At 34.1% G+C, this 27,849-nt stretch overlaps 1 protein-coding gene and 1 long non-coding RNA gene across 16 annotated transcripts in view; one reads left to right on the top strand and one right to left on the bottom strand.

The window, feature by feature from the left end:
• LOC105210724 (fatty acid CoA ligase Acsl3) overlaps positions 1–27,849 on the top strand; it is a 50,351-nt gene that overhangs the window by 8,352 nt on the left and 14,150 nt on the right. For 4 of the 15 annotated variants that reach the window (XM_054233001.1, XM_029039289.2, XM_054233006.1 and 1 more), the window contains 6 exons: positions 804–2,330; positions 2,441–2,746; positions 2,913–4,735; positions 6,334–9,768; positions 11,162–11,183; positions 25,164–25,463. In XM_054233001.1, the coding sequence (XP_054088976.1) occupies positions 804–2,330; positions 2,441–2,746; positions 2,913–4,735; positions 6,334–6,684 (4,007 nt within the window). In that variant the 3' untranslated portion in view covers positions 6,685–9,768; positions 11,162–11,183; positions 25,164–25,463. Of the gene's footprint in view, positions 1–803; positions 2,331–2,440; positions 2,747–2,912; positions 4,736–6,333; positions 9,769–10,143; positions 10,362–11,161; positions 11,184–25,163; positions 25,495–27,849 lie in introns of those variants that run through there. The other 11 variants (XM_054233003.1, XM_054233005.1, XM_054233004.1 and 8 more) reach the window with 11 other exon arrangements.
• LOC128922472 (uncharacterized) lies at positions 20,406–22,440 on the bottom strand. Its single transcript, XR_008471674.1, has 4 exons — positions 22,263–22,440; positions 21,965–22,199; positions 21,746–21,898; positions 20,406–21,678 (listed from the first exon to the last, which is right to left on the bottom strand). It is a non-coding gene; the product is annotated as an uncharacterized LOC128922472 (long non-coding RNA).

Raw genomic sequence — 27,849 nt, 5'->3', positions numbered from 1 at the left:
GCACTGGAATTAGTATACAAAATTTTTAAGGGCGTGGCTCCGCCCACTTATGGTTTAAATATCATATCTCCGAAATTACTCGACGAATTTCTATGAAATTCGTTTCATAATATTTTCTTGACACTATGATGACACGGATAAAAAATGGGCGAAACCGGTTCGCTACCACGACTATTTCCCATATAACTCAATTTTGAATTCCATCCGATTCCTTCACTTTATAATAACTGATGAAGATGACGGAATAAAACTTTACACAAATACTGTATATTATCTGTGGCTTTACTTGTGGAGAAATTGTCGAAGTTGGACTATAATTTTTCAAGGCCCCGGGTATCGCAATTATTCACCTAAAATATAGTTAAATCTCTCAGATATTTTAATGTAATTCAGAGGAAATCTTTTTCTTCTATTAACGTGTCTCTGTACCAAAAATAGTTAAAATCGGGTCATAACCTAGCTTCCATATACCTTCTATTCGGATTATTTAGCTTCCGCTGTTCTCTATATATATATATCGGTTAATATGTGAGATATCTTAGCAAAATTATAGTGTACCTTGGTGGTGAAAATGAGTGAAATCGGTTCAGGAATTACCTCAGCCCTCATATACTATATATGCTGATTTTCGTTATTCTATTAAACTTTATGCCGAATTTATGCGTATATTTTGTGTGTTATGTAAAAAAAAAATTACATCAATAAATTGCGAGAGTATAAAATGTTCGGTTGCACTGGAACTTAGAGTTTCCTTACTTGTTGTTTTTATAAATTTCAATTAATTACTTTTTTATACGTAACAGCACGCATGCACAATGATGACGTGAACACCAGCGAGTGCGAACCCGATGCGGCGGCTGTGGGTCAACGTGCACAAGAGATGCATGCTAAATTAATTGACACAAAAGATATGAAAGGAGGTACTAAGAGCGGGCAGGAGAATGCGGCATCAAAACAAAGCACCGTCGCCGAAGTCAAGAAATCGGCAACCGGCCTTAATTTAAATACGTCTAAAAAATCAGTGAACGCCAGCCCAGGTGCTACTAAAGCTGAAACAGCAGAAGTAAAACGTAAGCAGGAACTTGAAAAATTGCCACCGGGGGGAACTACAAAAATAACAGATGCGAATAAGAAGCGTCGTACTGAGCCAGAAAGTGCACAAGCAGTCAAGAAGCCCGACGAAACACAACAAAAACCAGTCAGTGCAACGCATAAAAGCGCAGTTAAACAGCCAGCCAGTACATTAACGACAGTAGCAAAAACTACACATGCGCATGCGCCAACGGCAGAAGGCGATGCTGCTGATCCATTGCAATTGCCTGTGAAACGCTTCAAACGCCTGCAAGCCATCGATGGCTATGATACGTTGAATGTAAGTGAGGAGCGTAAAGAGGGTAAAGTTGAAGAGACGAAAAACAAAAATGCCACGTCAAAACGTAAGTCATTACGTCCTGACGTCAGCAAACCGACTGAAACAACACATAAGTTAACAGCAAAACAAAGCCATCAACAACAACTTTATCATAAAGGCGTTGCAGGGAAGCCATTGGAAACCACAACTTTGTCGCTGAAGGATAGGAAGATCGTTGTGCCCAATACGACTGTCGTCAAAAACGCAGCGAATACTGATAAAAGCGCAAACAAATCACCAACAAAATCACCCGGTTCCAAGGTAATCACCTTCAAAGAGTGGTTAGAGCAACAGAAGAAAAGTACCGGCGAAGAGGGTGGTGAAGAGGTGCTTTTTGAGCCAGATGAAAGTGCCATACGCATGGATAAAATACGGACAACCACAACGCCCGAACTGAAACGCGCCAATACAAGCGCCAGTGATGCAAGTACTTCGGCTAAGCAGAAACCAAGCGTGCCCACAGCAGTACAAACGCCAGCAGCGGCTGTGGCGAGCGTGAGTAAAGACGCAAAGAAGAAAGCGAATTTACGTGATGCGGCTAAAAGAAAGCGGGAGGCGGCGTTTACGCCAAATAAAGGAAATCCGGGAAGTGTTGCAGACGTATTGGCAAAACAAACGCCACCCGCTGCCAAGCATGGGCGCATTGAAAAAGTAGTTACACCTACCAGCACACCAGCCGGTGCACATTTTAAACGCCCCTCACTGCCGCAAAGAATGCCACGCGCGACACCAACGCGTTTCAACAATCGCACACCAACACCAGCCGATGGCAGAGCGAGTCTGCACAGCACACAGCACCAGGCAGGGATACAACGCCTTGGCACTAAAGTGAACTTGCGTAAATTGCGTGTACGCATAAATCGTTCCACTGTGGCGGCATATTTCAAAAATTTGAATTCAAATAAGCTTAGGGAGCAAGGTTAGTTTGCATTACTTTAACTTGTATATTTTCCCAAAATTCCCAGGGCCTCAACTTAAACTTTACGTGTGTGAAATTAATATAACTGTAAAATTTTCTATTTTTTACAGCTATTGAGCAGACCGTCACAACTACGCAGCCTACTGCAAATATAACATTAAAAAGCGTTGCGAAATCTACGGAGCCATTGCAAAAACGTAGTCCACAAAAAGATCCACTTGCGCTACCGAAGAGAAGCGTGGTCACCCCGCTTACAGCAACAACAACAACAGGCGCACCACTATTGCCTACTCTAACGGCGCGTCCAAATGTTATTGCGGCAACAGAAAGCAACGTTACGGTGAAATCTACGCCGATAGCTATGCCAACTTTAACTAAGGTGCCAACCAGCGTACAGGATAAATCACCAAAAAAATGTAAGTAAAAAAAGAAACATAAAATAGAAAGTTGGTTTTTGGTATGGAGTATCCCAGAATTAAAAAAAAAACTAAACTAGTTAATATATTCGAAGATTAATTTAAACAAATTTATTGTATTTCATACTTTTTAACACTGTTATTTTCTATATATACCACAATCTAGCTCAAGACAAACAAGCTGATGCAACCCAAGCTGCAGCTGCAGATCAGGAGCAATTTGGCAGCAACGAAGAGCTTTCTCTATTAACACCAATGAAAACTGTAACAACACCACAGACGAGCAACAGTTTACGTGCACAACAACAACAAATGTCTACAACAGCAGCACCGGAAGCTGTGCATGAGAAGCGTGCAAGCACGACAAGCAGTTCGGACATCATCAGCACACTTCGCTCTCAAACGACTGTCAAGCCAACCAACAGCAGTATCAGCAGCAGCAGTTCAACAATTACCGCCGCCAGCAGTAGTAGTAGTATACCTAGCAAAGATACACAATTACCATTTACACCTGTAGTGCCTAAAGAAGAGCTACCCGATGAGCATACATTGCCGAAACACCCAAGTCATGCACCTACAGCAATTACGCCGGCCGCGAGTGTAGACAATGCGTCCACCACAAATTCGTTGGCTTCACGTACACTCGCTATAGCAGCCGCCACCAATTCGGCGCTCAATCAGACGCCACCTACAAGTGATGCAAGCGGTTATTACGGTCTGACGCCTACGCAGTTAGACACGAATGGCACGCGTCTGTATACCTTCTTACATCCAGCCAAGTATAATCGTAATCACGGCTGTGTATTGCTCGATTACTGTTGTCCCAATCTGGATGGTCCAATGCCGGCCATCGATCCGACGCGTATACACGCGCAAGTGCAGGCTGGTGTACGCGAGCTACCCGCTTATATCGTGATGACAACGAAACTTATAACGCGTGCCGATTTGGAGGCCAACAAGAATGTTATACCGGCGTCCATACGCCAAAAGGTGGAGAAGATTACAGCTGATGCTTCGAATGCTGCCGCAAATCATGCGTCTGTGCCGAGTGTAATTGGTGCTCCGAATGTATCGCAAACATCGGTACCAACAGTGGTGCCACCACAATCAACTGTGGCGGTCAGCAAGCCCACGACCACTACGCTAACACCAACCATGACGGCATTGCAAAAACATTTGCCCTCGACCACGATCATTACGCCGAAAATGATGCCAGCGTCATCTACCGCCACATTGGCCACACAAGGCACTTCACCCACATCGCAATTAGCCAATGTATCAGATTATCAGCGTTCTGTGTTGCGCACCAGCGTACGTCAGTTCGATGCACGTCTGAAAAAATACTATTATCGCATTGCAATGCTCTCATTTTCCGATCGGCAAACGATTATCGATGGCATCATCAATTCAACAACGCTAACACCCAAAGATGTTGACTGTGCGGTGCGTTTGATTGACGAATATGCGGCACAAATTAGTAAATTGCCACAAACCAGTGCGGCGAATACAGCGAAGTCGGCAACGCCTGCAATACAATCCGTATCAAAAGCAATAACAACACAAACTACCAATACAGTGGTACGCACCACAACAATTCAACAGCAAGTGCAGAAACATAATACGCAAAGTTCGAAAAATCAAGTTGCCGTTTTGGATAAAGACAATAGCTTATTGGGTTACCAACTGGCCGCTTCACCAATGCCCATGAACAAATCAACTATATCTACACGTTCCAGCATAATGTCGACCTCGATAACGGGCACGGCGAATTCGTCGTTGCCAAATGCAACGAGCACGTCAAGCGGTGTTTTTGCATCATTGAAGTCGACACAAGATTCACCAAGAATTTTTTATACCAAGACGCCAATGCAGACATCTACTCCAATTGCAACAGCGACTAGCAGCAGTAGCACTCCACATAATGATGGTGGTAAGACAATAGCGCGGCGTGGTACACCACGCATGGGGCGAGATGTGACCATACGTCAGGTGAGCTAGTGAAATTCGGCTAAAATATTGGCTACGCAGTTGATTTTCACACAACTGACTGTGTGTATATACATATGCTCCTAAATGTAGGCAACTTTTTCCATTTTTTATAATTTGTTGCAGTATTCTTCAAATCAAAAATAGACTAAAATATTTACCATGAATTTTTGAAATTGGCTAAGTGTACATACATAAACGCCTAAATGTAGGCCACTTTTCTTAAATATTTGCCACGAAGTTGATTTTTATTGAAATTAGCCGAGTGCGCCTAAATGTAGGCCAGTTTTCCAAGTTTTTTTTTATATATTTCAGTAGTCGTCAAATCAGAAAGTAAAAAATTGACCAAGTGTACATAACTAAACGCCTAGATGTAGGCCACTTTTTTATAATTTTATTAATAATTTATTGCAGTAGTCTTCAAATTAGCTACTGAAATTTGTAACTATTAAACAAATAAACCAAATTATGATGAAGCATGAGAAAAAATATGAATTTACATTTTTATTAACATTTGATTCAATTGTGATATTTCAACGACAAACCTAACCTAAAATTTGCATTGTCTGAAATTTCTAAACGGTTTTTAAGTTGTTTCAAATTGTCTCCCAATCAAAACTAGCATTCAAAACCATTGCCACGTTTGGAGATCCCAACGGTTGAAACGTGTTCCAAAAGGTGGCTTAATTATAGAAAATTTGGATGTAACGGCGATAATTTGAGTAAAAATTAAGATATCTTGATAAAACTTGGTACACATGTTCTCTGTACCACTGCCACGGCCACAAAATGGCTATGAAAGTAAAATTTTGTACAAATGATCGCACAAGGAAGGGATGTAATTTTTTTTTGAAAAGTGCCTCGTAAACTACTAAAGCTATATTAATCTAACTCTCTAGAATAATTTCTGAAATCGGATAATAACCACGTCCACCACCCATTCAAAAGTTATGTTGAAAATTGTTAAAAGTGCGTTAACTCGCTAATGAAAAACATCAGAAACACTAAATTTTACAGAAGAAATGGCAGACGAAAGCTGTGCTCAGAAACTGCTCGACCGATTTCAATGAAAATCGGTACGTAATGCTTTTTTGAGATCCTGATGTTTCCCATGAACAAAGTTGGGCTCAGAAACTGCTCGACCGATTTCAATGAAAATCGGTACGTAATGCTTTTTTGAGATCCTGATGTTTCCCATGAACAATGTGTGAAATCGGTTTACATACACGCCTAGAATTTTGAATTCCATCTGATTCCGTTCACTTTATAATATATATATTGGGAACCAATAAAGAATATATGGTTCAAATTGTGTGTTATCTTAATAAAAATATATCAATAAATTGCGAGAGTATAAAATGTTCGGTTTCACCCGAACTTTGCCATTCCTTACTTGTTAATTATAAATGCTATAACAGGACCAACCAAAGTCGTAGTTAAATTGCAGTTTAGTCAACCACAGGAGTATAATTTATTATTATTATAATATATATTTTTTTCATTAATATTTTTTTATTACTTTATAATAAACATCAATAGCTTTCAAGTAAATAATCTTTAATTTTTATCTTTAATTTTTCAAAAAAAAAAAAAAATTACAGATTCCACAAAAACTCAATTCTCTGTCCACATCATCCACAACGGCAACAGCAACACCACCAACTGCGCGCCGCTTGCCCACATTGACGCGTAATCCACATTTGACCGCAAGCAGCAGTAGTTTGGCTGAAAAGAACATCTCCGAAACGATTACAACACGTTCGGCTGTCACCATTTCTTCAAATGCGCCGAAGCGTATGACACGCGCCACCGCAGCGGCCAAAGTTATTGTGATAACACAGAATAGTGATTGTAATAGTGCGCTGCAGGATGAGTGTATACTGCCGGATGGGCATGAAAATACCGAAATTAAACGTGAGAAATCCGATGATGATTTTGTTGGTGGCAATTAAATATAATATATATATTTTTTACAATAATTAATAGCAATAGTAATGAAGAAAAACAACAACAATTATATATAAGTTTAATACAAAATTACCAATACTACTATTTGGACGCAAAGGAATGTTGTATGGGAAGTATCGTAAAGAGTATGTTTAACTAAATAGCTTAAGTTTTCAAATAATGAGTTTTGCGTATCTACTTTCTAAGTTTCTTAATTGCATAACTATTCAATATTTTGCCAACTGGTGGTAAAAATTTTATTTGCTCATTACTCGGCATATAATTTGTCTTTGTGTAAGTTATATACAATTAAATATGTACTATATACTCGTATATAACAATATTTAGTTATAGTCGCTAAATTACTACCAATATGGTCTATAGCCTATAACAAGCAACATGTTCATGAAAATCGCCTGCAATTAAACTATACCATACTGCAAAATTATATGTATATAATGGACTTACAGTAACATTTAATGTATGTATGTATTTAAAGTAATTTCTAGAAATTACAAATTTTCTTTCCTTTTTTTCACAGTTATGTAAGTCATGAAGTGTGAAAATATCATATAAGATTTATTAAATTTGAAAAATTAGAGACACAGCTAATTTACTACGTATATAATAAATGCATACATTTAAAATATTATTTTGTGTATAATAAAGAAATAGTTATCCTTTTTTATCCATTCTATGCTAATACGCATGCGTTATGACTTGTAAATCACGTGACTCTCGTGACAACTCGGTTAATTGCGGGTGCCCTTTTTCATAAGGAATAGGGTGCCGTTAACAATGTGCGATCAGAGGCGGTTGCCAAAGCTCTCGACGAGTTTCGCGATCGAATCGAACCTCAAATTCCGGAGGCGTTCTCTTCCCCTTGCTTTGGAACGACCTACTAAAGTGGCTGACATGTGATAGCCTATGCAGATGATGTTGCCCTTATGGTTAAAGAAAATTTTCTGAACACCATTTATGAACTAACCGGAGGATATCTGCGGGTGATTGCCAATTGGGCGCACAGAAGCGGTTTAGCCGTTAATTCTGGTAAAATTGAATTGGTGTTAATTACGAGGAAATACAAAATCGTAGGACGTCCTCACCCCCTCGCTGAGAAGATATTGGCTTAAACATGTAGGAAAGGTGAAATTCTCGACCACTTGGACTACATCTCTTGTAATCTGGATTACTGTGTTGCGGAGCCTAATCCGCGCGGCTCCTCTGTTCGCATTTCTATAAAAGAAATGTGGCGATGGAGAAAAGGCGCGGCAACCTTTTTCACGTGCCAGATTACTGCAGCGTTTTTCAAACGGAGGTGGCTATCCAAAGGCAGCATGTGATAGATTACTCAGATATGCTACCTTTGTGAGGGAGGTGAGCATTCACTTGGACAGTAGAGTGGCAATCCTGAACATGTGCTCGCTAACGGATCAAGGAGTGCTTACTCTCTATCAGTAGCTTCCACTTTTAATATAATACTCATCCGGTATCGCTGAATAATCCAAAGCCGATGAGCTCGCGTGTAAGGGCACCCAAGCTGAAATCTCATCGGAGTGAGAATAAGCTAGTGCCCCACTATCCACATGCCTCCCCGCACTGGATCTGTTGTGGAATGAACACGGTAGGCGTTGGACATCCATTCGTACCTTTGTGACTGCGAGATCAATCTGGCCTAAGATGGATCGCCGGAGATCCACTGGCTGTTTGCTCGTAGTAAAGTTAAGCTGGGCGTGATGATAGGACTCATTACTGGACACTGCACGATGGGGTTACATGCCGTGAGGCTAAATATCCTGACGGACGCAAGTTGCCAAAGTTGCATGGAAGAAGGGGAGATTGAACATGGAAAGACTTTCTTCATTGTTTAGCTTTCACTATACTGCGGCTGAAATATCTTGGCAGGACAAACTTAGAAGTACCAGCTTTGACGTTACATGAGTGACTTGGGTATCCATTTTGAGGGGTTTGCGGCAATTGAGTTCTCTTGTGACACAGGAGATCAGCCACTCGAACCTGACCTAACCTATCCAGGTAATTGCGGAACCTCACAGAGTTGATCTTTCTCCTATGTTTGTTGTTGTTGGTATCATACTTTTCTAGATACGTTCAAAAGAGAATTCAGACGTTCAAATAACAGTTCTTGGCCGTAAAAAACCCGAGTCAATTCCGGTAACATAGAACCCGCTGTCGTGGTAATGCTCTTATGCTTCATCGATTTGTACGTGGGTTCGAATAGCCAAATGCGGCAACTTGTAGAAGGATACTCATAAAAAGAACGGAGATAACGAAAAATAGCAAGTATCGTCGATAATTGAAAGCTAACTACATAAATAATTTTTGAGTCCCATACATCAAAACAGTTCCAATTTCAAAAATAACGCCTTAACTCCTGGCAAAAGTTGCCAGTACGGCAAAAATAAGAAAATGCAAAATTGTGTTGTTACTTTTCGCTCCAAGCAGCAACTGTCAACTGGATAAGTTTTTTTTGTTATTGAGATACGGCAACTGTTGAGATATTTTCTACTATTATCTGCTATCTCGTTCAGCCCATCAATGAGCATGCGCTCTATTTACACCAGAATCACGCCACTTCCCAAGATGACAGTAAACATATATAAAAAATTATTTATTGTTGTTGCACGCACACACCGAAAATATTTTCGCTGAGCGCCAGTCACACTCAATTGAGTCAACTGTTAACTAAAGTTGCCACGGAAATGAAAACCTTTAAGGCTTTAAATTTTATATTGGAGTTGCTTAATTTAGCAATAATTAATATTAATTAATTAATTAATTAAATTTTTAGTTAAAAACTTTGTGGTTTTACTATGTGTAATGCTGCATTAAACATGCTAAATGTAGTTATTAATTATCTTAAAACACAATTCGCCACAGTCTGGCAGCACGAAATGAACTGGAGTCGTTAAACGTTTTAAAAACCGCTCAATTCAGCTGTGCAACATAACGCTTGCGCAAATCTTACTGAGTGATTTACAGATTAAAAGGTGTTTAAAATTGTTTTTAATTTGTATACAGTTAATATTAAAGCAAAATCAACGAATAATAACTCGCCGTTATAACAAAAGGTGGGCATAAACAACGGGTGTACCAATTTAAGTGTGTGTGTGTTGATATGTTTTTGGCTGTGTGGCGGTGACTCGCAATGATGACGTTGGACGTGCCCGCGAGAGAGCCACCGGCGACAGCCAAAGGTAATAAATGTATGCAATCAAAAAAATTTTACGAAGCCAATATACAAACAACAAAGGAGAAAGTGAGCGCGAGCAGCAGCAACAGCAGTAGCGTATAAACAAGAACAACACATTATTGTTTTTGTTTTTCTCACGGCTGGAGAGAGAGTAGCAAATTTAAAACGTCGCTGTAAGGGGAAAGCGCGGCGATAGCGTTGACGGCGATTTCATCTACGCCACATTTCATACGAAACAGCAAATAAACTGATTCAGAAGTAAAACTAACGTGGCTGAGAGTGTTCACTGTTTACAACGTTGCAATAAAATTTGAAAAATAATTAATAAGAAAATACAAAAAACGGGTGTGCACTAAACGTTTACTATTATTTAGTTTTTGTGTGAATATAATAAATTAAAGATTTTATTTAGCGATTAGTTCAAGTGAACGCAACGCAGTTAATTAGTACGTGTACGTGTGTGATTGTCGAGTAAGTAATAGAAAGGCCTAATGGCATTGCAATGAGCACGCCTTATAGGCAAATGGAGACTCAAAATGGAAACGTGGTGTGACCAATTGACGGATGCGAGGCTACTGTTTTTTTTCGTTTTTTAATAATTAGTGAAATTTGCACTGTATTGAGCTAAAATTTTACGATAAATAAATATTTATGGGCTGAAAAAAGCGGGGGGTCTTAAATAGCATTGCAGTGCAACGAAGTTGTAGGTGTGCGGGTGTGTGAAAAAGTGCATTCGAGTAATTTGCACTAAATGTGTAACACTGTATGGCTGCATCTAAAGATTCTATGACGCATTGTATTTTCAAAATTGTGTGCATGAAATATGTGCTAATTTACATAACGGTGCAGTGTTTCTTTTATTTCATTTTGGGCGTGTGTGTATACGCCGACCGTGTGCATAAAAAATAGTATGATGTGTACTTTTACGCCATATAGAAATTAAGGAATGAAAAGTCATTGCAGGATTTAATAATTAAATAACAATTAATTAATTTTCTTTTACGTATATATTTTTTATATTTGCTTAATTCAGTTGAAATGCATTGTTGTCTATATTAAAGATTTCCCCTTTATTCTTTTTTTTTTTTGCTGCCCTTCTATCATCCAATAACTGCAAACCGACACAAATTACTTATTCGCCGCAACAACAACATTGCTTATAAAAAATATATATAAATACAACATGTGCGTGTCGGCAACAACAAAACTACATACATAAATATATTAATGGTGCCGCACTACGTTACGCTAACAAAACAACGTATCTACAGCAGTTAATGCCGATTAGCACAGGTACATTATTAACTAAAATAACCGTTTGTAATATTTAAATAATAATTATTATTACTTTTGTGTTGAAGCAAAGTGTTAAATGGTAGTAAAATATATTAAGACTTTATATTTACACCGGTTTATGGCAAATTGTGTTTTTGCAGTTTTCTAGTACAATAGAAGTGTAATTTTTTTTGTGGTTGTAGTGTTTTAAAAAGTTGTTTAGAACTCTAACAAATTCCAAAATGAAAAAAATTTTGCATTCCATTTAAACAAAAAAAAAAAAAAACAGTCTCAAAACTACACACCCTAGTATGTCAGTAAATAAACACATGTACGCATGTGAGCAACTGACACCTAATCATTTCTCCTCTTTCTTATTTTGTAAGTTTTTCGCCGCCTTTTTGCAACAATACACTCCTATCGTGGTGCGCTGATATGGCCTTCATATATTCTTTTTGGTTCTTGCACTCATTATTATTTTGTTTATGTACAAATGCGAATTTTTTTGTTTGTGCGAGACATACACACGTACATACAAATTACTATATGAGATTCCAGACAAACAGCCTTTTAACTTTATGTGCATATGAGGTACATACATATATTTGTACATTACATACTTATATGTATATTTATTGTGTTTGAAATTGGTGCGGAACTCAATTCTTTGCATTTTTATTGTACGTCATACATGCATACATATAGATGTACATTATTTTTTTCTATAAACAATTCGATATTTTATATTTAATTTTATTTCTAAAACGCATAAACAACATTGATAAATTTATGTCTTAGCGATCGGCTATTTACAATTATCGATTGCTGTCACCTGATTGTTATACGTTTGTTTACATTTTAATTGACATGTTGTGCGAGAATTCGACTTTCATTTTGTGTGAATACACAACCGGTATTTTCAAAGGTCAACGTATTATTGTTTTATTTACGTTAAATATGCGTTTTATTTAATACAATCATATTTACATACATATACCATATGTTTAAACACAGCTGTGTGTCGCTTTAATTTGTTTGCTTTGTTTTAAATCGAAACAAGTTTATGCATATCGTCAAATTACATGCTGAACTTTCTCTGCACTTATTTATTTATTTTTTTTTAATTTAAAATTGTCTTGCTTTTATTGTAAGATCACAGTGGGTATTAATAATTTACATACGCTGAAATTTACTATTATTTTATTGGCGAGCAGTTATTTTTCAATGGCGCAATAACAAATCGCGATTCGAGCATGTAATTGTGTATTCAATTCTACATTATTTGTTTGTGTACATGTAGCCACAATCAGTAATTAAAATTTATTGCAGTTTTCTCAGCATGTAACTTTCTAATGTGTTGCTATTTTTATTTTTTATTGCGTTTTGGCATTTAGTAATAGCTCATAAATTACAACATTCTCAATTTGTTTAAATTATTTAAAATGGTTTTATCAACACTGACAGCTAATATTACATATCCTTTTTATTAGGTAAAAAAAAATTAGTAATTTTTAACAGTTATAAAAAATATTAGTTCAAGGGATTTAGTTTAATTTATAAAATTATAAAACTCAGTCACAAAAGTGTAGAAAAGTACTAAACAAAAACAATGCAAATTGCATATTCTATTTATTTTCGATTTATTGTTATTTTCTTTGATTTCTTCGATTTTTATTGTGCACAAACATCGATTTTATTGCAAATGATTGCATTCTAATGATCGTTGATTATTTATGTCAATGATTGTCATTAAATCTAACTTTTGTGACGTTTATGCGCATTCATTTAACACATCTGTTTAGCATATGTATGCATAAATGATTGTATCGCCATTTTGTTATGTTTAATAAATTTGTTTATCAATTTACAAGCTTGTACTAAAAAGTGTGTTGATACTTAATTGTCAGTTCGTGCTTGATATTTTTACTCTTAGTGAAATATAAGTATTAAGTAATATAATAACAATTTCTGCTACATACAAGCGAGGGTGAAATCGACCTTCAGGCCAACAAAGTCCATTAGTAAATGTCTATGTACAGTATGGTTTGAAAGTAAATCACATTCAAAGAGTTGGTGTATAAATTAACACATATAAATTGGTGTTTAGATTAGAATATTTTTTAATATTTTATTTTTGTTTTTCAATTTTTCAATATTTTTGTATATTTAAATTTTTTTTTTATTTTTCAATTTTTTTTTTATTTTTTTTTTTATTTAATTTTTTTTATATTTTTCTATATTTTTTTTATTTTTCTATATATTTTTTTTTAATTTTTTTTATTTTTCCATTTTTTTTTTTATATTTTTCAATATTTTTTTAGGAATTACGCAAAATTTTTGAATTAGTATATGAGATTATCGAATTTACAATAGATATCATTCCATATTATTATTTACTATATGTTGCATACTTTTCTGCGCGACTGTTGGCTGAAAATCAAATGCATTACCACATGCATTCGTTTTTTTTTTAGAGAAATCTATTTTTCCATGCCAGTCATCAGTTGGCTTTCCATTCCATTGCTTTCCAATACATATGTATATATGTATGTATATAATTATACGCTGTTGCATGCTGCATTGATGCCACAATTTGCGCGCAAGTACCACATCCATACATTCATACATATACCACATTTTGTTTTGGCTCTCTTTTTGTATTTCAATCTACTCAACTCTTACCACATTTTCGTTGCGCTTTTTCCATGTATTCTTCTTCGCCATTGCCTTGAAAGGGGTGTGTGCTGCGGCGAAGTGGCCCAAAGCAACTGCAATTGCAACTGTTAAGGGGAATATCTTGCAGCGCGGCAAAGTTGAACAGCATTTCTCCTCAATCTCATACGATTTTCAGCGTGTATAATAGCGTGGTTTTCCTGTCATTGCCATCGACGGTGCACGAGTTTAGTTGTACACATGTGGCGACTCAGTCAGTTTGTATGTCTGTCTGGTATTTTACACAATTTTTTTTAGTTGTTTGTTGCGCGCATAGTCTGGGTTTTCTTTTGTTTCATTGCTAGTGTACAGACGAAAAACATAGATACTTGCCGTATTTTAGGCGTGCGGGCGGTATGGCAGGTAGGCAGGCTGTATGCCGGTTTTTTGGCGTTTTAGCTATTTTCTATTACCAATTGTTTATTCGTATTTATGTTGTTGTCGTCATTGCTAGCTCGCAATAACGTGAACGGGCCTCCAAATCTTTGGTGTAGCGATCATTTTCTAGCGTTGAATTTAAACTGACTTATTTTTAGAATTTGTTCTCATTTTGCTTTGTGATTATTTTCATTTTAATTAGACATAAGTTTGTGCGTTTGTATTCACATACATATATATTTGTAACTCTTAGTTATTTGGTTATTTTTGTCAACTTTGTTTTTGTATAATTTTCGTAGTCTCAAGCTGAATTTTCTTAACAATTTTTGTTGTTTATTATATGTAAAATTTAAGCTTATATGCTTTATCATTTCATTTATTTTGTCCTCGTCGAATTTACATTCTCCAAACGTGGCTTTAATGCATGCTGGCTTTTATTTCTTGACCTTCTTTTGCCAGCAACAAAGCCGCTTTCATTATCACCTCCATTTGCGAATTTTCTTATTAGTGTTTTTGTGTTACAAAAGAAACGAGGAAAACTAGTCAACTTTATATAAAAAATATACACAAAAGTATGTAATCAAGTAGCAATCCAGCTTGTTTGTTTTTAATTAAAACAAAAAATATATTTATGTACATATGTATATACTACATGTAACCCCTTCTCGTTTTGTGTGGGACAAAATTGAAAGATCACTGCTATTTCAAGCACATTATAATTTGCATTTATAATTTTCAATAAACACGGACAATTAAAATTCATTTGCAAATTGAATAAATGTGTACATATGTATTGGTATATGGCAAATGTAAATACAGCAATTTATTATACATATATGCAAAGAAAGTGTATTCCAATTAATTTATTCAATTATAATACTAAAAATATAAGAATACAAAGTTTTGCATTCAATATTTTTACAACCGGCGAAATTAATTTGTTATGACACTAATAATACGTAATTCTATTCAAACTCGATGACATTTATCGACTTTAGCTTTCATTATTTTGTTATCACTAATTTAACTGGTGTAATTTTTTTATAATTCATAATTAATTTTATACATATTTGTTAAATCTGCTGCAAGAAAATCTGCTGTCAATATCTACGTAGTGAACTTTGTGACAATTGTAATTTCCACACGCACACATACTCGCACACACCTTTACAATGACGATTGAGCTTTGCTCATGGTCACATTCGCAGCAGCCGCCACAAGCAACGACCTCAACCCTCCGCTTACATACCTATGTACGTGTACTTCATACACTCGAGTACACACAAATCAACGAACGGAAAACGAGTATGAATAATTTTCAACGAGTCAACCGGCCGCCCCCAATTACAATTGTATAAGCGCGCAGTCCTACATAAACACAATTGTATACGTTCGCCCACAATACTGTATATACTTACATACATACATACATATATACGTGTTCTTATTTTATTCTGCTATTATTTTTGTTTTGTTCATTTGCCATTTCTCGGACTTTGACACATAATCATACGACTTTTCAAAAACGCAACTGGTACAGCGTGTGAGGCTGTAGTAGATTTGTTTGTCAGCTGTTGGCTATGGCGGGTTAAGGAGTAAGATTTTGCACTCGCTGTGTTTATTGTCTAACCACAAAATTCAGTCTAACAAATTTTAAATTGTTATGAGAGTAAGCGTATGTATTTTAATGTAAAGAAAGAAAATAACGACGCAGTAAAAGCAACAATAATAAAGTGAAGAAAGTGATTTGGTGAAGTGTAGTAAACAGAGTTTTGCTTTTCACAATCACTTTTAAACTTGTGATTTGTTTTTGTTTATTTACATAGTATGAGTCATGATACACATGCATGAGTACCTTTAAACTTATATACAAGTGCATATATGTACATACATAAATAATACACTTGCAATTGCCATTTGTTCAATCGCAACGTCTTTGTAATGTGTTCAAAATTCACTTGAACTTTGAACACGTTTCAAGCATTTTTCTTATTTTGACACGTCAAACTGACGCAAGCGTATTTAATTCTATGCTTTTCAATTATTGCACTTGAAAAATGTCGTAAATGTTTATACCTTTGTACATGTACATATGTACATATATATGTTTGCATATATTTTGAAATTTGAACCACTGCAGTAGCAGCTGTTCGGCGCATTGATGACGTGTATTTCTGTGCGCGCTTTGTCATCGCACTATATCGCGCCACTTTCGATGTCGTCATTGTTCCTGAATGTGTAAACAAAAACATTGACCCAACCTCATAGACGTTGTGCTTGCTGTGCTTTAAGCGGAACTTGGTCAGTAATTGAAATCAGTGGCAGAAACCACAAAGTTTAGTTTGAATAAGAAGTGATTTCTACGACATTTTTCAGTGTGAAAGCCTTTGCTGTGTGGCAAAGGGTGTTAATCAAGAAATTCTTTTCAAAAAAGTGTTAGGCTTAGACAGACAGACTTCTTTAAAATTAGTCTCTAATGACGAATAAATCAATATAAAAACAAGTGTACTAATAGTAAAACACCACAAAAAATAATAAAAAAAAACTTTAAAAACTTTAAAGGTCAGAAGAATTATTAAAAATGTATCATATGATAAAGGTTAAATTATTTTATTAATAATATAATTATAATTTTTTAATTATATAAAATAAATTAAAATAAAATAAAAACACAAAAAGTTTGCTGTTGATAATAAATTTTACATGTAATTGTTCATAAAGCATTACTAAAAATAAAAGCATTGAAAAAATTGGGTGCCTATAAAAATAGTTACTAAATTAATATATGTGAAAAATAATTTAAAATATAATGAAACAAATAGTAAATATATAATACGAAATACGATATACGAATAAAATATATAATTCATAATTATTTCAATTAAACTAAAATAAAAATAAAAAAAAAAAAACATTTAAAAATAGTAATTAAATAAATATATTATAATATAATTAAAAATTTAAATAAAAAGCTATAAATCAAATGCCTTTAATTAATAAAAGTGCAAATAAGTGAAAAATATACACACATAGGTATAACAATTTTGTAATTAAATTAATCAAAAAAATTACGCAAATAATAAAATTAAATTAGTTGAAGTAAAATTAAAGAAAAAGGAGAGAATTTTGAATAAATATTATTAATATCAAAAAAGTAAATAATGATATTATTTATAAAAAGATTACAAACCTGAAAAAAGGAAATAAAGTGAAAGGAATTATAAGAATAATTAAATTGTTTAAAATTTTGTAAATAATTCAATAACAATTAAATTCTAGGAGGCTCATATGTCATGTGTAATAATAATAATTTGCTTCGTTTCACCGTTAACTGGAAATTTTATAAATTAACATAAATAAATAAGTGCTGTGTCATAAATGAGATGGCAAAACGTACTGTTAGCTCATAAAGTACAATGTATTTCGTATTGTAATTTACTTGCTATTCATTATATACAAATGTATGCATTAACAAATTTGTACCAAGGCATATATGCATACATTTACTTAATTTAAACATTCAAAAAATTTATGTCCAACTAATTAAGCGTCAACTGTGTTGTGGGGTAGGGTTAAAGTTAAAACTTGTGAATGAAGTTGATTTTTTGAAAATACCGTGTTGATTTTAAAAACGATTTACAAACGATTGATAATTTAAATTAACCGTTGCTAATTTATTATTTATGTAATGCAGTTATAAATTATTGCTGTGCTTGCGTTAATTCATGATTATATAAGTTTTTTAAATTATATTAAATTGTTTTTATGATTTTTAATGCATATAATGTCAGTTAGTTGATTTTGAAAACAAAAAGAAAAAAAATATTTCATTACTGTAAGTTTTCCTTTCATAGTATCAAGGTTAGTTGGAGTGTCAATGTGTTTTATTATTCAATGAGTGCATTTAACGCATTTTATATATCAGTTTTTGGATTACGCAACACTATTTTTAATTTACAATATTTTTACTTTTCGAATCACACATTTTCGCTGTGTTTATCGCCACACTGACCTAGAACTTGATTTTGTTGCATTTTGTTTTGTATTGCATTTTCCAGACGCGGTTTAAGTTTAGGTCTGCTGTTTTTTTCACTTTTGTTTTTTTTCTTATTATCAATAACGGCATATATAGTATGCCTATGTGTGTGTGTAGAAGTGCATAAATTTATATGTGTCATAAGTTGCTTATAGAATTCCCAGTCATTTCCCACAGCGAAATGTGAATGTGTATAGTTGTGCGCGTACGTAACTTGTTGTTTATCATCGTTTTTTTTATTTTATTAGCTTACAGTCTTGCCGTCGTTTGGTATGTGTACTATGTACATATGTACATTGGTAGATATTTATGGAATTAAATTCAATTAAAGTTAATGCATATTTGTGAATTTACTCGTTTTTGTTTTGCTGATTACTTATGTGATTTGACGCAACAGTTAGTGAAAAAAGTAATGTAATTTGAAAAGGAAGTTGTTATTCGACTTGTCTAAATATTATTATTGTCTGTATTATTACGATGATGGTGAAAAATATACGCTAAATATGCATTTGTTGACGCTTAATATAATAGGTTTCGGAATGATGTGAGAATGTAGAATTTACATTTTTATTAACAAATAATGTTTGTTCTTATAACTTCGAATTTTCGGAATTGAGTTATTTTGCGTTTGCTAAAGCACAGAATATTTGCATACGAAATATTATCACATTAGCGCTCCAGATATTCCAAAAAAATCGGATAACGGTCTTGGAATTGTTGTTGTTTCGGATGTCGAATATCGATCTTGCAAATCGGCTAACTTGTTGTTGCAGTTGTAGTGTCATTTCCCAAATAGTTTTAAGGAATGCTGATTAGTAGCCAATCCTTTGCCAGTTTAAAACCCAGGTTCCTTTGGTTACCTGAATTTTTTTCCGAATGTTCGGATATCGATCTTTCAATTCAAAAATTTCAATTAATTACTGGTTGTTGAAAACGTTCCCAAAATAATTTGAAGCATGCTACAGAGTTGACAATCCGTTGCCAGTTAAAAATCCGGGTTAGTTTTGGTTACGTTGACCCGAATCTAGCTCTGGATGACCGTGTTACCGATCTTGCGAAATTTCGGTTAATTTGTTGTTGTAGTTGTAGGTAATTTGAAGGAATGCTGCAAGGATGACAGTCCTTTGCCGTTTAAAAACTCTAGCTCGTTTTGGTTACTTAGACCTGAGTCTAGTTCCGGATATCCTTGTACCGGTTTTGCAAAATTTCGGTTAATTAGTTGTGTTGTTGTTGTTGTCCCCAAATAATTTTAAGGAATGCTGCAGATTGGGTAGTCATTTGCCGGATAAAAATCCGTGTTCGTTGGTTACGTAGACCCGAACCTCGTAGAGACGGTTTTATACGTCGGACTTCGTTACTAATGCTCTTGGTTATAGATATACATAGGTTAAAAAATTACCTTCAGGAATCCTTGGTCGAATAAAAATTCGAATCCGTCTCGGTTACTTCGGATTTCCGGTAGTAATTATCTAATTTAGATGAAATTCAATATGGGTTCTAAAGCTCGTACTCGATATAACGGCTTAATTGAACTGAACGTGAAAGTATTGAGCTATGACATTGCATTACGGTACTTATTTAAGGTTTCTTTATTTTTCCTTAACATCCCAACATATTCAATGATCAACCGGTTAAACTACATGTGGTCCAACTATGTATTCGTCAATTATTCAATCTATCAGATTTGGCACCAAATGTGCGAATTACCATGTGGATAACATACATATTTAATGCGTCCAAAAATGATTTCCGCTTTTAAAGAGTTTACGAAAAAGCTGTTTAATCGCAAAAAACAACAAAAATATCCGCATGTAAGCTTGTTCGCTACGACAACGGTGACAACCAACATGCTTTCGGCGCTTGCTCAATATTTTGATTATCTGTGTGCTTTTATTAAATGAGCAGCACTTTAACGCATGTTTATTTATCCGAATCGTGTGTCGGACATTGGACCCGGTCTACGAAATTATTCCACTGCTCGCCACAGAGCACGAGCTTATGGCATACATAGTTATGGCACAGATGGCAAGATCTGCTGTCAGCGCAAAAAGAAAACAAATGCGGGAAGACGCAAAACAATAACAACACTAAATAATAATAACTGTAGCGTTAGTGTTGACGTTCATAGTCCATTTCAATAATTTTGTTGTAGTTTTAGTATTCGTTTAACTGATTTTTCCATTTAGTTTACGATTTTGTGTAATTTTGCACCTTGCCCCCGGCTTTAGGTGTCAACTGTTGTTGCAGCGCTTACCGGATGGTGGCAATTTTGCGAGCGATGCCTACGAAATGCTAATATGTTTTTATTGTTGTGATAATTGCACGCCAAATTTCATAAGTTGAAGTACATCTCGAAACACTTTACACAGAATTGTTCGTTTCAAAGTGATTTTTTCATTAAAATTAATGTATGTTTTATTGCGTCTCACTGTCACTAAGCTAATTTACGAGTAAATTAATATTTCAGTGTATTATATTTATTTATAAATTTCTTATCGAGTTAAAGAATAAAGTAAATTAATGAAGTATCACATTTTGACAAGTCGCTATCATATAACATTAGTTAAGTTCTCTACCAGTTAGTTGATTTCAATATGTTGTTATTTTTTACTGTCGTTACATATAACTATTGATCTGAACCCTTGAAATCTTTCTGAGATTTAATATCCGAGTCCTTTCAGTTTCTATGGAAGAATCTCTAATCATCGCAATTTTCTTCGATCTGCGCTAAACTATCTGGTTAGACAAGTCATTTGATACCATCATTAAGTATTTACAAAGACTATGAACTTGAGGTCTCCGGATTCTATATGCTTTGGAAATGAAAAGTAGAAACACCCTGGTATGTGATTTCCGAATTGTGTCTCGGTCGTTCCGGAGAGTTGCATAGATTGTGCTTCTATGATTTAGGGGTTTCTTACCATATTTGTAGATGTATATGAGAGATCAATTGGTTATCCTGATCCTTACTATTTACTGCGTGCAGCAGCTATTTTTTTTCTTTGAGTTTACAACAGCACGCCATTCATTCCTTCTTTTAGCGATTTGGCGACAATTGGTAATATCAAGTGAAGACTGATCCGCTGATCGTCTGCGGTATTGACTATCATCAGTGTCGTGGGAGCCAAGACGCGAATGTGCTGATTGTTTGTTTGATGACAGAAGATATTTCGTATCGTCTTCGTTCACTACCAGATCCATAAGCTTCGCTTCCTTATCGATTCTGAAAATAGCAGAACTAATCTTGTATCTTTTCTATTTAGCTTTGCAGTTCGTATTATTTTCTCCAGCATCAGGTTAAAGACGTCACACGATAGTGAGTCACCCTGTCCGAAACCTCGTTTGGTATCGAACGGCTCGGAGTGATCCTTCCGTAGCACTATAGCACTAGTCAATAATATTTGAATTGAAGTTTTGATGCTACAATAATAGTACTGAAATCTAAAAGAGTTACCTCTGTATACCTTTCGATAAGAGTAATTTTCGATATGAAAAAGGACACTCCTGAGCTATTTTTACTTCTTTGTCCATATTACATCTGTTGCGGATGATTTATCCGAAAATGAACTACTTGAAATCCCTGTTGGTTGCCATTTTCTGGAGTTACCTAATTAAATAACCACTAGATTTATCAGATGATCGTAGCTTTCTTTATTGTAGTATAAGTTCTTACTTAACTCAGTTGTGTTAAAGGTCCACTTTTTCTAGTATCCAATTTTGCCATTCTCAAAGTATCTTAAACGATCTTGTAACCTTAACCTTTGTTTAATATTTTGCTTTTTCAATTGTAAAATATCAAGAGATAGAAACTTTACTGCGTAACCAATTTTACCTTGAACTTTGTCACACTTAAACTTCGAAACTTTAAACAAAATACCCATAAGCCCTCACAGGAAGACCGATATCATCTAAACGTGATGACGAATAAAATTATCAATAAATTATTTATAACATCTAAATAAATAAATTACCTGTGTCAGCACTTCTAAATTATAACAAAAACATATTAATACATTTAAAACAAAAACAAAAAAAATGAAGTATCTTAAAACAATGTGAAGTGATATGCCGATGTCATGAGAGCGCTTTTGAACTTTGAACGCAACTAATCACTACGATTTAACTTATATTTGAGTTTAAGTTGTTTTTATTTTTGCTGTTTGCCGTTATTTTGCTTTTGTTTAGAAATCATAAGTACAACACACTCAACAAACGCTTCAGGTTACAATAATTGTTTGAATGGGTTTGGACCGAGCAAACGACTGGGGCTGGGGTTCAACGAATGCAATTGATGCCGCTACACGGCGTGGCGTACACACATTAGACTTTGTACCGGCAACAATTGGCAAATGACATTGAGCTTGTTAGGCCAAGTGGTGTGGTGTGATTGAGCGTCGTCGCTGTTGAGTGGGTCGGGTGGAGAAGGTGGCGTGTGTAGAGTAGAGAAGAAGACATTACTAGGGTCGTTATTGGCACGTTGCTTAAGGATAAATAGAAATGTGATAAATTGTGGGTGTCGCATGACAGTCGTGAAAAATATATAAGACAAAAGTGATGATAAAGTCCAATTTGCGTTTTTTAACGTTTTTTTTTTTTTTGTTTTGTTTCTGATTCTTCTGCTTGCGCACTGGCTATCAATTCAATTAGCCTCAATTGAAAGAGTGAGCGCGGCAGCTTATAAATTTTTATTTTGAAAAATTGCCACTTGTTGTTTTTGTTTTTGTGGATTGCTGAATGGGCGCTGGTGGGTGGATTAGAAAGTAAACAAAACGTCAAACTGTGTGAAAATGCAAATGCAAAAAATAATAAAATCTCCAAATTGCTTCATAAATAATACGAGCTGATAGTGAATTATTTATAATAAAAATGTATTTTGAAGTGAAAATGGTGAATATTAAAGATTTCAATGAAAATACACAATTGGGCCTCATTAGTTGTGATACATTTTTATGAAAATATTAAAAAAAAAAATACTAACGAAAATTTAATAAAAAAATTTTAATAAAAAATAAATGAGATTTTTAATAAAAACTAAATGAAATTTTAATAAAAAAGAAATTAAATTTGTATGAAAAATTAAATAATTTTTTTTAATCAAACATAATTGAGGAAGTTTTGTGGATAGTTGGTACGAAACATTAACTACTCTCTCAAGTAATAAGCGCTAAAAATGTGAAAAATATTGAGATATCTGCAAAAATGGGCATTAAAAATCAGTACCGGTACAGAGGTCCGTTGTGGACCGATTGATATCAGGTCAACTTTTGGTAAGAGCGAGATATCTCAGTTATTATTAGTGATATCGACTCTAAAGTGAACCGTAAAGGTAAGGAGGTAGGGAAAGAGGTGAACTGATGACATAAATTTTCGGTATCAAATGAAATTGCTGTTCCTAAAATATTTCAGATAATATCTAACCGATATAGTATGCAAGATGGACTGGACTATCAGATGTCATATTAGGTATAATGGGTCTAGAAGAAGTAAAGAGAGGCTTCAAAGGGGTTCCCACGACATTCAATTCTACGGTCAAGGACTGTCAAATCGGCAGAATTAATCATAATAATTTGTGAAATGTTTACTGCCGCTACAACAACAACAACAGTGGTTTCAAGGAGTATGGAACATCTAATAACAACAAATATTTGTGATATTAGTTCGGGAATTGTTTGATTATATTGTTCGAATCTTAACACCATGTCGGTCCGATTTTATATCACTTCTTACAGATGTGTGAAATATTTCTATTTCTCTCGCTTCTCATTCTTCACTTATAATATATATTTTCCAAAGTATATTGAACGTAAATGTCAAATACAGTGTACAATTTTTCATCTTGTATATTTTGACAGAAAGGTTGACAGCTCTCTCTCTAGGATTTGCCATATTTCTAAAAACTACTATGAAAATCAATTCCGACTATTTTTACTACAATATCATATTAGTTAAAATTTGTATTAGTCTTACACTAATTCCAAAAATAATTAAAAAGATTTGCGGGATTTTTATGAAGAGTCTTATTAGTCTTTATTATATATTTTATTGATATCTTAATGAATTATTAGGTTAATCTTTATATTAAATTTCGAAAAATACTCGTATACATTTGTACATATATTTTAAGTTTGTTTAAAAATAGCACTTGTTATGGTGGACAAACATATGTATGTGTGTTAATGCGAAAAAAATATCACAATGGTTAAAGTCCAACTGAATTTTTTGGCACACAAAGCGACATTGTGACGGCGTGGGGGTTTGGCAGCATTTTTATTGGTGTTGATCATTAACAAAAACACGAAAAAAATAAAAACATAATTTTAGCACCATTCTTACTTGCTTAAATGCGTAAATATTTTCATTGTGTACTTTTTAAATATTATATATAATTTTTCACCTTTTTAACGGTACACATATTTTTTGTTTCAACGTTTAACTGATACATTATATTTTGTTTTGGTTTGTTAAAATTGTATGTGTTATTTTTTACATTTAACTGGTTTCATTGATAACTTGTTGGGGCGCTATTTGATTGTGATACGCAATATTATTGTGTATTTCCAGTTTTAAACATTTATTATTAGTTTTTATGACTTTTTAATTATATTGTCATTAAGGTAGATATGTATATCAAATGTGATTTGTGAGAAAAAAATATTTTTCATATTTGTTTTGGTCCATTATACACAAATTTTTAAATTTTTTGTTCATCCTTTGTGTAAGTGTTCTTTATACTTCATTTGATTTACATATTTTGCCATGAAAATCGCTTGTCTCCAAAGTAAATATATGTTTTTTGATTACATTTATATGTTTTATTCATTCATTATTACACATTCGCTGTATCGTTTTCTTCTGTGTCTATATCGTTACAGATCATTTTGATTGTATATCTGTATGAATTAAAGAAGTATGCAAGCAGCTAGTATTCAGCAATAAGTAACGCATATCCAAAATAAAAATACATAAGAAATTGTGCAAAGTTATCAACGGCCGTACAACAGTAGTAACAACTACAACAAGAGAAGTACAAAATAAAAATAAAAATTGCAATATATAAAGGAAATAAGTGCAGCAGAAGTAACACGCCACTGTTTCTGCTTATTTTACATCACTTTAACGCGTAAATTTCATTGCTTCCTGTCTGGGCATTCATATCGATTCGCATACAGACGTTTTGAAAATGTTTATCGAAGATGACGCACAGTAAGTACACATGCAATTTACTTAATATATGACCCATTTCGCTGAGAAAATCACATCTTTATTGTCATATTTATATTTTGGTGGTTACATTGCGCTTATTACAAATTACATGCATCATTACATACATTTTTGTATGGTCTTTATTTAGTGCAATCACATTTACCGACTTTTTTTACTTTTTTGGTGCCATAGTGGTCACGTGTTGTGGTTTTCATGCTAAAGTAGTTTTGTTGTCATCACTATTTTCATAATAATTTGGTTTGGTCATTTTATTAGTGAATTTCAAAGTCTCACTAGAGTTCATGCCGTCTTAAAATGTATCGGTTATGTTAGGATTTGAGAGAAATAGCGGTTATTATAAATTATGGCACATTCTTTGTATTCTTTTAAAAAGCTCAAAAGAAAGTGTCTTCCTCAGTCCACAACAACCTCTCTTTCTTATGAATATATTGCATTTCAGAGAGTAAGTCTATAAGTTTATATACCTACAGCCCCTTGAAGTATGGTCACTAAAACAATGATCAATTAGGTCGTTGGAACTGTTTTCTGATTCATAGTTACGATAATATTTTACGCTGCAACTGATTCAAACCCATTTAAGTATAAGACATTTCTTATTGCTAATTATGAAAGAATTTATGTGCAACAGCTTTGTTTAGAATATTTTTTGTGCGTTAAGAATTTGGTTTTTACATTAGATGTAGTTGTTTCCGGCATATTAAGTAAACTTAAAACACAGATAAATTACTGTTATTTAAATCAAAAATAATTTTGCAAGCAGTTAGTTTTATGTAAATGGTAAATACTGATGAATGTGTCAATATTATCGAAATCGTTTGTTATCGATTAAATCATTTATTTAGTGTTACATTGCTGCTTATACAAATATGTATGAATTGACGTAATCTATTTAATGCGTGTGTTTAATTTAACTTTTTATTGTTGTTTATTTTATTTTATTTTAATAAACTCTATTTTTATTATTATATTGACATAATACACGTTCCACTATTTTTGTAATTTCATTTAAATACAAATCATGATAATTCTAATAAATACAGTGACTGCCATTATTTTATTTATAAAAACTAAGTATTCATACAAACGAAAAGGGCACGCATGCCAACAGCAATAACAACAACACATAAATAATAATGAAATGCCAAAGTCTAATTTTTAAAATCGAATACAAACAGATTTAAGAAAATTGTTAAGCCAATAACATCACGCCATATTTTTGTGCGAAATCTATAAACATACCTAAGTATATTTTATGTGTATAAGGTTTTAAAAATATTTATTTTTTTTCGTTTGTGATAAGCAATCATAATTTCGTCGCTCAAGCATTGCAGCAACTTGTGCAGCTCTGCTAAGCATGCTTGTCTGTATTTATGTACAGTATGTCAAGAAACTCTTTACACACTGAAAAAAAAAACATATTTTTTAACTTTGCATGCAAAAATAGCGCCTTCATTTATTTTTTTTCAATATTTTTTTACTGCAGAACTATTATTTAGCAAATTTTAAATTAGTAGGTTCAAAAATAAAGACAATACAACGAGAGGGAATATTTTAAAGCAACAAAATATGAGTTTACACATTTTTAACACTGTCACGAAACTCTTTACACACTTTAGTTTTCGATTCTGTTTTGTTTTATTTGAAGAAAAAACGGTACTTTACTGTTATCTATGCCTCTGCACTATGCGCACACGTGTCAAAAAGCTAATTTCAAAATTATTTAACATGCCTGGAGCTAGATTGACTTTTGACGTTACCCAATTGATTTATTATAATCACCAAATTGGAAAATCTGTAGCTGAGCTAGTGGAGATGTTTCGTGTATCGCGAAAAACAATTTATAATGTTTTAAATTGAGCCGAAAATGAAAACAGACTGGAAGCAAAGTGCGGAAGTGGTCGAAAGAAGAAGATCGACGAGCGGGCAGACCGCCTTATCATGCGTAAGGTCCGTCAAAACCCCCAAATTTCGACCAGAACCCTTGCCAAGGAGTTGGAAGAAGAGTGTGGCACGGTCGTTTCACATGAAACCGTCCGCCAACTAATTCTGCGAAACAAATACTCTTCAAGGGTTGCGCGTAAGAAGCCGCTGCTTTCGAAAGTAAATGTTGAAAAGCGCATAACTTTTGCTGTCAACATGAGCATCAAGCCGGACAACTATTGGGATGAGGTCATATTCTGTGACGAAACCAAAATAATGCTGTTCTACAATGATGGACCAACTAGAGTATGGCGCAAGCCGTTAACAGCTTAAGATCAGCGCAACATTATTCCGACAGTAAAATTCGGCAAATTGTCGGTGATGGTTTGGGGATGCATTAGCAGCAAGGGAGTG

This window comes from Zeugodacus cucurbitae, chromosome 6, assembly GCF_028554725.1.
Source record: "Zeugodacus cucurbitae isolate PBARC_wt_2022May chromosome 6, idZeuCucr1.2, whole genome shotgun sequence".
Classification (NCBI taxonomy): Eukaryota; Metazoa; Arthropoda; class Insecta; order Diptera; family Tephritidae; genus Zeugodacus; species Zeugodacus cucurbitae.
This window is presented reverse-complemented; position numbering and strand designations above follow the sequence as displayed.